Source organism: Limulus polyphemus, unplaced genomic scaffold, assembly GCF_000517525.1.
Source record: "Limulus polyphemus unplaced genomic scaffold, Limulus_polyphemus-2.1.2 Scaffold336, whole genome shotgun sequence".
NCBI classification, from domain to species: Eukaryota; Metazoa; Arthropoda; class Merostomata; order Xiphosura; family Limulidae; genus Limulus; species Limulus polyphemus.
In genome coordinates, this window is record NW_013665946.1 from 473856 (window position 1) to 487252 (window position 13397).

Here is a 13397-nt window from a genome sequence, read left to right on the forward strand (position 1 = left end):
TTCATGTTTAGGACAAAGATACTTACCTCACATATGCTTTGGATGGCTTAAACCTGATAACAAGTATAGTACTCCACAGAATTCATGTTTAGGACAAAGTTACTTACTTCACATAAGCTTTGGATGGCTTAAACCTGATAACAAGTATAGTACTCCACAGAATTCATGTTTAGGACAAAGTTACTTACTTCACATAAGCTTTGGATGGCTTTACTAAGGCTGTCCATACATGTTTGAATAAATTCTTCTTCTCTTTCCAGGGTTCCATGATGAACTATACATTTGTAAGGAAAGAAAACTATATCATTCCTCCACCCCACTTTAATAAACAAGTAAATAAATCACAAAATTTACTGTATATATAACCAACAAAAGTCTAACATGTACTGTTTGTCATTCTTCACTTTTGTGCAATACCTTACTTAACAACCACGAAACAACTAACTACAACAAGAGAAATAATAAAAGGCATGTAGTCAGTAATTGGTCATTGTCTTTTCTTATTTTTTGGGGTACTCAACTGGTGAAACAACTTTACTAAATCTTTTTTTTTTAACTTACTTCTGAACCTATAATTTGACACAAGTACGAACAACTTGTCTAAATTACTAGCCTTCTCAAAGTTATTTACGAGCATTGACATGTTTGCTTAACTTATTAGCCCTTTATTTTGGTACTCAATATTTTATTTTCACATTGCTCAGTCATTATAATATCAGTATGATCTGATTCAAGATCTTTTTTTTTTCCCTTGTACACAAAAAAAAGAATAAAACATAGATGTCAGCTTTTGGTTACCTTCATAACAATTTAAATCATACACAAAGGAAGAATTAAAAAATAATTTTAAGACACATGCCATTTAAGCATGAGAATGTTCAACAGTGAGATTAGGTCAGTAGATAAAGAAAGGAATATAAACTTTGTCTATTGAGGTCCACATACTTATTAACTAAAAACTATATTATTAAAGACTTGTCAATAGACTTCAAAATGTTAGTACATTTTGTTTATTAAACAGTATAAAAAAAAAAAGATGTACAGAATATCTTAGCTATGATTGTTAAATGAATAACAAAGTTTTGTGAGTAATACTGACAAGGTACTGTTTAACTTTTATGTTGACAGCATACTAAGGTTGGACTAGTGCTGTGCTGACAGCATATAAAAGTTGGACTAGTAGTGTGACATACCATGTTGACAGCATATCAAGGTGGACTAGTGCTGTAATATATTGTGTTGACAGCATATCAAGGTAAGCCTAGTACTGTAACACGTTATTAATAGCATATCAAGGTGGGCCTAGTACCGTGCTGACAGCATATCAAGGTGGACTAGTACTGTGATGCACTATGTTGAAAGCATATGAAAGTAAGACTAGTACTGTAATATACTGTATTGATGGCATATCAAGGTAAGACTAGTACTGTAATATACTGTATTGATGGCATATCAAGGTAAGACTAGTACTGTAATATACTGTATTGATGGCATATCAAGGTAAGACTAGTACTGTAATATACTGTATTGATGGCATATCAAGGTAAGACTAGTACTGTAATATACTGTATTGATGGCATATCAAGGTAAGACTAGTACTGTAATATACTGTATTGACGACATATCAAGGTAAGACTAGTACTGTAATATACTGTATTGATGGCATATCAAGGTAAGACTAGTACTGTAATATACTGTATTGATGGCATATCAAGGTAAGACTAGTACTGTAATATACTGTATTGGCGGCATATCAAGATAAGACTAGTACTGTAATATACTGTATTGGCGGCATATCAAGATAAGACTAGTACTGTAATATACTGTATTGACGGCATATCTCGGTGGATTAGTACTATGTTGACAGCATATCAAGGTGAACTAGTACTGTGATATACTGTGCAGGGTATAAAAGGTGAAACTAGTACAGGTAAAAAAGGTTTTAAATCTTTAAGATGGATTATTGCAGACACAGATTTTATATGTATTGACCAATATTACAAAAAGAAAATCAAATTTTTTTTGATTGATTATAAGAATACTGAATGACAGAACAAGTCTTTTGCTCATACATAAAGTGCAAAACATTAAAAATTTGTAAGATATTTTTTCTTTTTGAAAATCTACAATTGGAAGTTCAATCATATTACAATCACAAAGTTAATGTACAAATTATATCCTGGTGTAATCATGGTGAAACTATATACAATTTGAACTTTTCAGATATATCTTTTAGATCTTACCATTAATGTAGTAGTTGTTCAAGTACTGAATAGCTGCCATGCTAACATCAGTGTTCAAAGCACGTAGAGCAATGCCCCAGAGCTGTTCTATACCACATACCTGGTGGATGACAAATGTTTTTTAGAACTTCAGAGCTTTCAGAAGCAATGTCTCTCGAGGGCATATGTGTGAATTAAAAATTATACTGTACCATTTCTATACATTCCAAAGATTGTAACTCAAATCATAATATATAAATTACCATGAAAGTTGTACAAAAAAGATGACCTCATTCTTATCAATATTCCCACCACCAACTCAAACATGTGAGAGTGACACACCGATATATCAAACATCTCATAGTCATAGTAATCAATATCATTTTTGTTTGTAATTTTCTTATAAAGGATAACAAAATTTCAAAACATATTTATTTTACAGAGATCTTCAAACAAGGACACTATTAATTTTATAGTAGCCAATAAAATGTTACATTTTTTTTATGAAACAATAACTGATCTAATCTAGCAACAACTATAATGAATTAGACGTGTACTACAAGGTAAATTACAGTGACTGATCAAGGTTATGTTAAAGTGTACCAATAAGTGGCACAGGTAAATATTACTGTTTGTGCACATATGCAGGTTTGTAGATAAATAAGGAAGAAGTGTAACATGAAAAAACTTCACTCATTCTTAAAAAAAGAAAAAGTAAAAAAAAATACAAACACAAATTTCAGAAATGGAATCTTATTTAACTCTGCACTTAAATTTTTTTACTTACATTTTAATAAACTTTCTTCTTCCTACTTCATTACATATTGTAATTTTAACTAGGAATTTTTTCATGATAATTTGAACTGATTGGAGGTTACTATTTTCTTGCACTTCTAGATAAATAATACTTTAGAAAATAGTATATTTTTATACAACACTATTTCTTACCACTATTTTTCTTTTAAGTCAATTTATATCATAAAATTTGGATGTTAAATTTCAAAAAGAAGATTGGTAACATGGATATTTTCTTTACAAGTAATACAGTCTCCATGGAAACAGCAGCTACTTACATCAGCTTCAGAAACCGAGGTGTTATAGGATGCTGTAGACAAGCGGGCTACATTACTTAACTGGTACAGTAAATTTAATGATGTCATCGTGGTAGATTCGGGAGGAAGCTGAGGCATCTAAACCAAAATTTAATATATATATTTGTACATAAAAATCAGAAGCAACCTAAACCTTCAGAAATAATTTATTCATTGTTCACAAGAGTCAATACTGTTACAATTAAATACACTGTTCTGTTCAAAACCTTCTCTCTCTCTCTCTTTCAATCTTTTGAGTGCAACTTTTATATTCTTAAAATATAAAAGGCATAAGTATGTATAAAAGACCTAGTATATACCAAAAGGACTGAATCACCATGTTCAAAATATTTTATAGGATAGATGAGTCTCATAGTCTGCACAAACATACACTGGGACAAATATAGCCCAATAGTACTGGAGAATTTCAGATTTAGAACAAATCTGCTAAACCTTTGATCCCATACATAAAAGGAGCAAAGAACAAACCCTATAGAAATATACTCTACATAAACAAATTACCATTATTATTATGTATAGTTTTCATATTTTTAAATACAAGAAAGCTCTAATATATAACACAAAGTATGAAATCAATACCACTACTTAAATATATCTGCAAAAATAAAAAATATCTCAGAATTACGTACTATTAAAACTTAATGTAACATTGGCAAAGGTTAGTTATATAATGTTACAATTAAAACAAATATGACAAACTGATGTCTGTTTTAATATATAAACATTAAATAATTTAAAAAAGGAATCATAATGAAATATCGCGATACAAAGTCATCATGAATCAAGGAACATAAATAATTTAAAATTATTTGTCATGAGCTTTTATGCTTCTCTAGCCTGTGTGTTATTAAATAATTTAAAATAGGAATCATAATGAAATATCTCGATACAAAGTCATCATGAATCAAGGAACATAAATAATTTAAAATAGGAATCATAATGAAATATCGCGATACAAAGTCATCATGAATCAAGGAACATAAATAAATAATTTAAAATAGGAATCATAATGAAATATCTCGATACAAAGTCATCATGAATCAAGGAACATAAATAATTTAAAATAGGAATCATAATGAAATATCGCGATACAAAGTCATCATGAATCAAGGAACATAAATGTTCCTTGATTCAAAATGACTTTCTTATTAATACATCATTATAGCTTCTCAATAAATGATTTTATGTTTTTGTTTCAGATTGCTTTTCTCTACATAGTTAAATTACGAAAAATTGTCGCACAAAAAAGCCTTCATCATTAAAAAGGTTTAAATCAGAAAAAAATGTTATACAATAAATATATCTATACCTTTTCTAATAAAATGTGTTTGAAGAGTTCAAGACATAAGGCATGAGTATGGTCTTTATTTTTAGCCTGGTTTAATATCCAACTAAAGAGCTCATCTGCACAATCTTTGTCAGTAGCTAAGCATGACCACAGGATGTCCACTTGTTCAAGATTTAATCCTGAAATATTTATTTTTCACGTAATCATAAGGATGAAAAATTTCACAACAGACTATACACGAATACATGTTTTATTCACACCCAGGATCCCTGTCGAATTTTAATATCACCATGAAATCATACAAATAACAAAAAATAATATTTCTTCATTTTTTGTTTCAGCAAGATTAACACACATTTCTAAACAAAAGTCATCATGAACAATTGCCAAATAAAAGTACAATCAAAGTTTTTTATACAAACATTTACAGTTAGCTTTACAAAACGCTCAATCTATCAGGTTCAGTTTCTAGTGATAAAACCTTGCTTAAATGACTCACATGTTTAAATAATAATATATTGTTCAACAGATGTTTAATTAGCTTAGCAATATTTTATACAAAAGTTCTAATTTATAATGAAATTATCTGAAAACGAATCTGTTGCTTATCGTAATGACAGTTTATGGAAATTGCTTTTTGTTCTTCATTTATATTCAATGTTCATGGTCATTGAAGCTGTTTATCAATGTAAGTAACTTAACATTGGATAAAAATTTATCAAATTCATATATGCATTAATAAAGCTTGACAGTAACATGTAATACACAGATGTTACGAACTCTAACTTACTAAAATGTTCAGGAGAGCCAGCAGCAGAGAAAACACACGTCAGGAAATGAAGGCGTACCTGAATTTCTTCAGTGTGAGGATACCTACAAAGAAAAAAATCTAACTTTTTGTGAAACTTAACTGTACTTTAAATAGCAAAATGACAGGTGTATTCTGACTTAATAAGAACTGCAGAGAGTGAGTAGTAGAGTCAAAACATCATTACATCCAATGCACAAGCCTGCTGAACCATGTAGCATTTAACACAACTAGTTTCTAGTTTGTAGAAAAAGTTTTGGATCTTTTGCTTGACAGAGAAGTACCTTACAGAAGCACATTTTCTCATATTAAAATGACAGACTAATATAAAATGTACCACAACTAGTTTCTATTTCATAAGAAAGGTTTTGAATCTTTTGCTTAACATAGGAAAATTTAAAGCATAATTTTCTTTATTTCACTTACAAGTTATTGCTTGGTGAGGTTCCAGCCTTCACTGCTACAGTATAAGCCTTGAGGTCATTGAAGAAATGGTGCATCATTTTATGCTCTCGTTCTGCCCACCTAGGTGTTGCAAAAATAACTTAATACTTCAAACATGTTACTAGAAAAAACATGCTTACAAGTGTATTTATTAAATGAAAATATTTATTAACAATTCTTTATAATGTCAAATACAAATGTCCTATTCACACCCACCCCCTTAAAAGAAATCACATACTAATCAGGAAAGTACTTTGTTTTTACAACCTTACCAGATCATACACTAATAATAAGATTTCGTGCATTTTCCATTGACATTCATTTGGTTCTATAACAAATGTTTACTTTTCTAGTTGCGGCACTATTGTATTTTAGGCATCAGCCAAAAAATTAATTGAAGTCAGTAGATCTAAATGGTACAATTACATACATACAATTACAAGTGAATTTTGGCAATATATTTGACATGTAAGCTGAAATATTATCTCAACACAAAATCAAGAGATGAAAAGTCCAAAAAAATACATACTAAATTATAAAATAAGATCACTAGAATTACTTCAAATGGGGAAATTATAATTTTGACTACTTCAAACAAGAAGAAAAATCACAAGTTAGGGTATATAATATAACAACTATTGGTAATAGACACAAATTTTGATTCTAAAGTTTTGGTTTGAAATACTCACCAATGTGAAACACATCAATTAAAATTTTTGAAAACTTTAAATTTGTTGTTACTTCTCTTACAAGAAAATACTACACTAAGACTAAAAGTTGTTACAGTTGACAGAATTTGAAATGTTATTTTATTATTTTACTTATACATAAGAATCATTTTATTATGCTAATTTTTTGTGATATCTTATTTGTTTATTAATGCAAGATGCAACTTCACTAACTGTAATTAAAGAGGATGTTAAGCATCTTCTAAAACAATACATCACTTATCATCACAAAAGTTATGTAAACTTTTATTTTCTTACATCAATAAATGTCTCGCTATGAGTAGGTTAAAGTGTGCATGTCACAATCTTTTACAGAGTTACATTTAATTAAACTACTTTGTTATGAATGTATAAGAATAAACTTGGCATCAAAACATAGTTAATAAAACAAATTTAATATTATACAAGTTTCAAGTTCTTAATTTTACTGGGAAATATCTTAAAAAATCCTCAATCTCCCCTAGTATCAGAATTGTGACATTTGTTCTCTAGGTCTTCCCTCTTCTCTAATTTATTTACCACCCCTCTCTGAAGTACAGAATTTAATGCAAATTACTCATTATAATATAGATATTAGGATGGCAAAGTTTGATTTTATAGCCTTCAATCTTCTGTGTTTACATATATAAACTAGAAAGTCAAACCCATTTACCATGCCCACCTGTCACATCTTCTCTTTCATAAATTGCCAATAATTCTCTCTGATGTTTTATATTATATCATTTATAACCAATAGAAAGACAAAGTTTTAAGCTATCAAATGACGTGTTATATTACATTGTTTTCAATACAGTGAATTATATATTTCATTTTCAGTTTGAAAGCTTGTCTCTTGGTGGTCACATCGAGATTCTTATGGAATTAATTTAAGGCTCTTATGGGATAGTTAGAAAGCCAGTTAAATTATAACAGTTATAGGACATGTTGTGCTTTGTGTGTGTTATTATTCTACTTTCATAGGTGCATTATTTAAGCAAATAAAAACTAGTTTAGTCTACAAGTTCCAACAGTAAAAAAACGGTAGGCATAAATTTCATCAGCAACTGTCAGAAAAAAAAATACAAGAAGCTAAAGGTAAGCCCTAAGTTATTAGGTTAGATAAAGTTAGATTAAGTAATATAACAAATGATAATAATTCTTCACGGGTATGCTCGCAAGCAGCTCATGCATTACATCCTTCAATATAGTAACATGAGTTACGTGTTTGCCAAGTGATTTACAACTTGTATGGCATGTTTATCAGTTATACACAGCTCAAATGGCATTAAAACAATAAAATTAAGTATAAACAGATGTATAATGTTATGAGCCTTAAACAAGTGTAGCTTCCTGTTAAAATTTGAAATCATTCTAGGGAGGTAAGTACCTATTGGAAATACATTTTCAGTATAGGAAAATTATAACTTCTGATACAGTAGTTACCTCCTGTCACTAGATTAGTTAGAATCCCACATTGAGATGGAGGAGGGACCGGTGCGAGGTAATAACAGAACTACCCCCAAAAGCATCTGAAGGATACCCCTGAAAATGAGAGATACCGGTTTTGGATGTAGTTGACTTACCAAGTATGTTTTACCATGCCCTAACCACTCTACACCCAGGGGCGCATCCTCATTTACCAACTTTTCTCTTGTGGGATTGAGTTACAGTATCTTTCTCTGGTTAGGATCACTTTCCTACCACATTCTCTCCCACTCAGATGTGCTCCTCACATTTTCCATTTTATATCTTACACATTCCTCACATGGGCAAAGAGTATACCTGGCTCAGAAGTGATGCGGTTCTTCTCTTCTGATTTTCAGAGCTGTTCTTGCGGGGTACCGACAACCGCCCAACAGTAGAATGAGGATTATACCGTCTTCACCTCAAACCCATGAATCAGGGATTAAGACCCACACTGGCTTCCAGGTATGACACAAGGATTAGCTCAAAGCTATTAATCTGTGAAATTGACAACTGGTATAAAAAGGATGTCTATTATATGGAATCAGCTCCCCCAACTCAGTACAAGCTGGGACCATCCAATGGCAATAACATCTCTGTAAGAAGAAAAGTTGGGATAGTCAAGGACAGAACTGTACCAATCCCAAGTACCACTGCTGTGACCCACAATAGACAGAGGAAATTGAGAGAAGAAGATATATAACCCGAACCCGTGTGAAGACTTATGCTGATTGGTTCACTCTAATCCAAAACCTCCTTGCAGAGTACGGACATTCACAAGAGGGTAAAATGAAGGCTCCCAATCAAAGGGGTGAACTGCATTCTGACATCTCACTCTGTAGTATTGGTTATCGCAAATAGAAGGATATTACGTCATGTACGCCTGCAGAACACCGCTGCCTACTCTGTAACTGAATGGTTATTGTGTGGAACTCATTCAGCAAGGTGCCTCCATAGTCAACCATCCCAGCAGCTTGGAGCTTGACAGTGGCAAGAACTCTCATACTCTACCCAAAGAAAGGAAGGGGACAATGTGATGGAGAGTCTGGAGGAATGTCACCACCGGAGACAGTGCAATGGGTGACCATGAAACCTTATTTTGAAAAGCAGACCAAACTGAGTTATTCACTCTAGACTGCTTTACCCATGCAGTCCATGGGTGGTATGGTCTGGAACTGGCATGTTTATGAAGCAAAATATTAAGAGGTCATTCACAGTCAAGTGATCTTGTGAAACACACCATCTCTACAGTGAGCATGCAAAGCCATAGAAGATAAAGCACGAGTCAACAGGGCTGTACAGTGCAGAGTTAAAGAATAGTTGGTCAGGCACCACTCGCCACAAAGTGAGATCCATGTGATATAAAAGTAGATAAAGGCCCCTAAATGAAAGAAAATATGACGAAAAACTTACCAGTTAAGAGTCGCACCAAAGTCTGAAGAATGGCCACAGGTGGTAGACGAAACCCCGACAAAGAGGAAAACCACGATATGGTGGAGATAGTGGGAGATGAACTACTGGGAATGGTACATATGCCGGATTGCAGAATCTCCTCCATTGGATGATGAAGATGAAAAGTACAGGAAAAAGTGGGGTGTCATATCTGATGGGAAGACACCAGGAATAAAGTCCGGTAGGCCAATCGAACCAAAAGGCACACCCAATTGATAAGGATAAAAGATCATGAAAGGGATAAAAAGTCGTTAAGGTGTACCTCAGAAGGTAGCAGTATGGCCTATCCAGATCCAGTCTTTGGTAAACAGAAGGAAGGGAAATAGGAGAAAAGGAGGAACCACACTCTCGAGCTGCTGATGTCTTTGGGAGAAAGGAACAATCCAGATAAAGGAGAAGATAGGGAGGGTGATAAAGGGTGACATGTCAATGGCAAACAAATCCAACCTTTGACATCCACATGTAAAAAAGAAAAGGAAATATGTTTTATGGGATAGATGAAACAGGGAACATGAGGAAAGTGGTTAAAATGGAGGTAAAGTAAGGGAATGTAGGTAAGGTCCCAATCCAGAAGGGTAGGATGCCTGGGAGAGTGACGTATCTGGAAGAAATGCATGAGAATGGTATGAATAGGGGAAGTAAAAACCATACAGTATCAAAAAGAAGAAAAGGTATAGGATGAGGCCACCTGATAATCGGAAAGCGAGAAAATTGAAGACCTATGTTCGAAGGAGCTAGGCTTGTCAGCAGGAAACCCCCTGGTAGTAGACCAACTGCGGAATACCTTCCACTTGTGTCGGTACTCCTCCATGAAAGATGGACAGATGGAACTAGCTAACAAGGAAGCGACTCGATGTGTGAAACCGGACTGTTTTGCCAAGGACCAGGCAAAAGCCAAATGTGATGATGCAGGGTGTGAAGGATGAGATGTAGGACATATGATCGAGGTTGATGAAGAAGGTAGGGAGAAACTGGAAGAGGGACATGGAGAGAGAGGAGCAGTCATCATAATCTTGGAAACCAAGGCTGAGCTGGCCAATAGGGAGCAACCAATAGGACTCAACAAGGAGTGGATAAGAGAAATCACCCAATGAAGTAATTGGATGGATGGGTACACATAAAGATACTTGTGTGACCAAACCTGGCTGAAGGCATCAACTGCCAGAGCCTGTGGATGAGGTACAGGTGACCAAAAGAGAGGTAACTTGGTGTTGAAGCCCATAGCAAAGGCATCCATGTGGGGAGAACCTCACCAATGGCAGAGATCCTTGAAAACAATGGGATCTAATGCCCACTCCATGGGATATATCCAGTCAGGGTACGAAAGACAATCCATGACGAGATTGAAAGCATCTGCCACATGACATGCAATAAGGCAAATGTGATATGCGTGGGCCAGTATAATAGATCCAATGTCCAAAAACACAGATCTCTGGACCAGGGGTCCCCTTGGTGGTTGATATGTGATACCACTGTAGAATTGTCTGAATGTCGGGCGAGAAGAAGGAAGTGATGTAATGCCTGATGTATGATTAAAAGTTTGAGAACATTGATATAGAAATTGCTTTCATCTGCATACCAATGGCCTGAAGCTTCCTGGCGATTGACCCATGCCTCTCCCCATCCATAAAAAGGGGAAGAAGCAGCATGCTTGCCAACATATGGGCTTTGTCCAGCCACCAGGGCAGATCGTCTTGCAGGGAAGGAGAAAGGGAAATGGGGAGTGGAAAAGAGGATCCTGAGCAAGGTTCCATCAATCGTGAAATGACCACTGAAGGGATCTCATATGAGCACAACCGAGAGGGATCAGTGCTGTCATGGAAGACCTCATCCCCAAAATCGGTAGAACCTTGCAAACATTAAGTACCTGAGCCAAGATGGGCGTGGTGAACCAAAAGTTCTACTGAATGAAGTGATAAAGGAGAAGGCAGCACTTGACTGATATTCGTTTCAAAAAACACCCCCAAATGGACAAGATATTGAGTGGGTCGGAAAAAGGATTTCTCCAGTTTGATCAACCAGCCCACCCAAGCTGCCACAGAAAATAGCTGTTGAGTATGATTGGCCAATTCCTGTTCAGAATGAGCCAGAAGAAGCCATTCGTCCATTTAATAATGAAATCACAGCCGCAGAGCATGGAGATGACATGCAAAAGCCTACAAACCATTTAAGGTGGCAAGGCAAGTCCGAAAGGAAGGGCCTGAAATTGGTACCCCCCCCCAAAATGGACAAACCGGATATAAGAACAAGACTGAGGTGATATCAGTATATGTAGGTAAGCGCTGGAGAAATCATATTTGTTATCTACAACCTTGGAGAAAATGCTCATCTCAGGGGAGAAAAGACTCCATGGTGAAATTGGATAGTGATATGAACTGGATGAGGCAAGATAAATCAGTTACTGGACTCCAATCCCCAGTTATCTGGAGTTATCTTGGGGACAAAGAAAAGGTGGGAATACAAACTCCTGGAAGAATGGGGAACAGGTTCGTTTGCCTGCTGCAAGAGAAATTCCCAAATTGCTTCTGACAGATGCTCGCTGATCACGGGATCTCAAAGAGGGGGGAAGGAAATGGAGAAAGAAACTGGACAACAAATCCTTCTGACAGAACCTGAAGTACCCATTGTTCATCGATGAAGAGATGCCAGTGATGTAGAAACTCAAACAACCGAGCCCCCACTGGATCTGAACCCATTGAATATTCATCTGTACTGTTGGCGATGGGGGGGTCAAGGAAGGCGACAAGAAGTACCCCGAATAGAAGTAACAGTTAAGTGCTGGGAAGGACAGGAAATGGGAATTGGAAGCATACAACCCTTCTAACTGAGATGAACTGGCTACAATATTTGTTAGTGGAATGATGTAACCTGAAGCTCAATAGTTTCCAGGACATTATCAAAGACGTAACATCTCAGAAATGGAACGACGTAAATTCCTGAGATATGTTGAGGGTAAACGGACCCGAGCCAATGCAGCATCATGACCTATAAGATCCCAACAACAAAAAACCACGTATGTAACACCAGAGCCAAAGATGATGTGCAGGCTAAATAGGAGGAGAGAAGGTTAAGGGTATATGCAGAAAACCCATCAGATTTTCTCTGGAGATCCTCAGATAGGAGGTGTACAGAAGAAAGATACTGTAAGAGGTTGGTAAGGGTAAGACACAGGCAAGAATATTGGGCATGGGTAAGACTGACATTTGAATTTGGAGCCACCCCCCAAATAGGTAACAAAGAACCTAACAACTGCTGATCTAAAAATGGTTAGTCTGCCCAATGGTAAGAAAGGGCGAACTGATTAGAAGTCCTCAGAGGGCATGGCATGCTATTCCCCTCACTCAATTGCGAGGCAAGTTGATCAGCGTGACCCCAATTATCACGGGATGGAGGACAAACCAAAAAGGGTTGGGAAGATTGTTTGCGCAATAAGGAAGTACGAGGTGAATATGAAATAGTTGAAAGAGATAAAAACATCACAAATCTGAGACTCAAAATCCAGAAAGACCAAATTAGCACTAGAAAATTCCTCAGGTTGGGAATGGGAAGTAACAGCAAACTCAGGAGGCAGAAAAAAGACAATCAAAGTCCTCGTCAGTCAGCTCAGTAAGAGCCTGGGTGATGTTTGAGGACAAAGTTGGCCCATGTAATGTTCACTCTCTCAACGTATAACAGCAGATAAATCCACCATCGGTTTGAACGCACCTGAAGTCTGAGAAAAATTGCTGGTTGCTGGTGTAACTTCCGAAGTGGTAACGTTAACTTCAGAATTCACTGCACAGAAAAGGTTCACCAAATTCAAGTGCAGAAATAGAGTGACTAGAATCAACTGATAAATACTAATATATATGAATTGGGTTGAATGTAAGCAAATTAGGTTGAAAAATAATCACTTTGCGA

The 13397-nt window shown here is 35.3% G+C and overlaps 1 protein-coding gene across 1 annotated transcript in view; it reads right to left on the reverse strand.

Annotated features, from left to right (window-relative positions):
• LOC106457477 (ubiquitin carboxyl-terminal hydrolase 34-like) overlaps nucleotides 1–13397 on the reverse strand; it is a 141830-nt gene that overhangs the window by 93267 nt on the left and 35166 nt on the right. Inside the window, 6 exon segments of the mRNA XM_022383442.1 lie at nucleotides 189–274; nucleotides 2244–2343; nucleotides 3296–3412; nucleotides 4644–4801; nucleotides 5413–5495; nucleotides 5857–5955. Of these exon segments, the coding sequence (XP_022239150.1) occupies nucleotides 189–274; nucleotides 2244–2343; nucleotides 3296–3412; nucleotides 4644–4801; nucleotides 5413–5495; nucleotides 5857–5955 (643 nt within the window).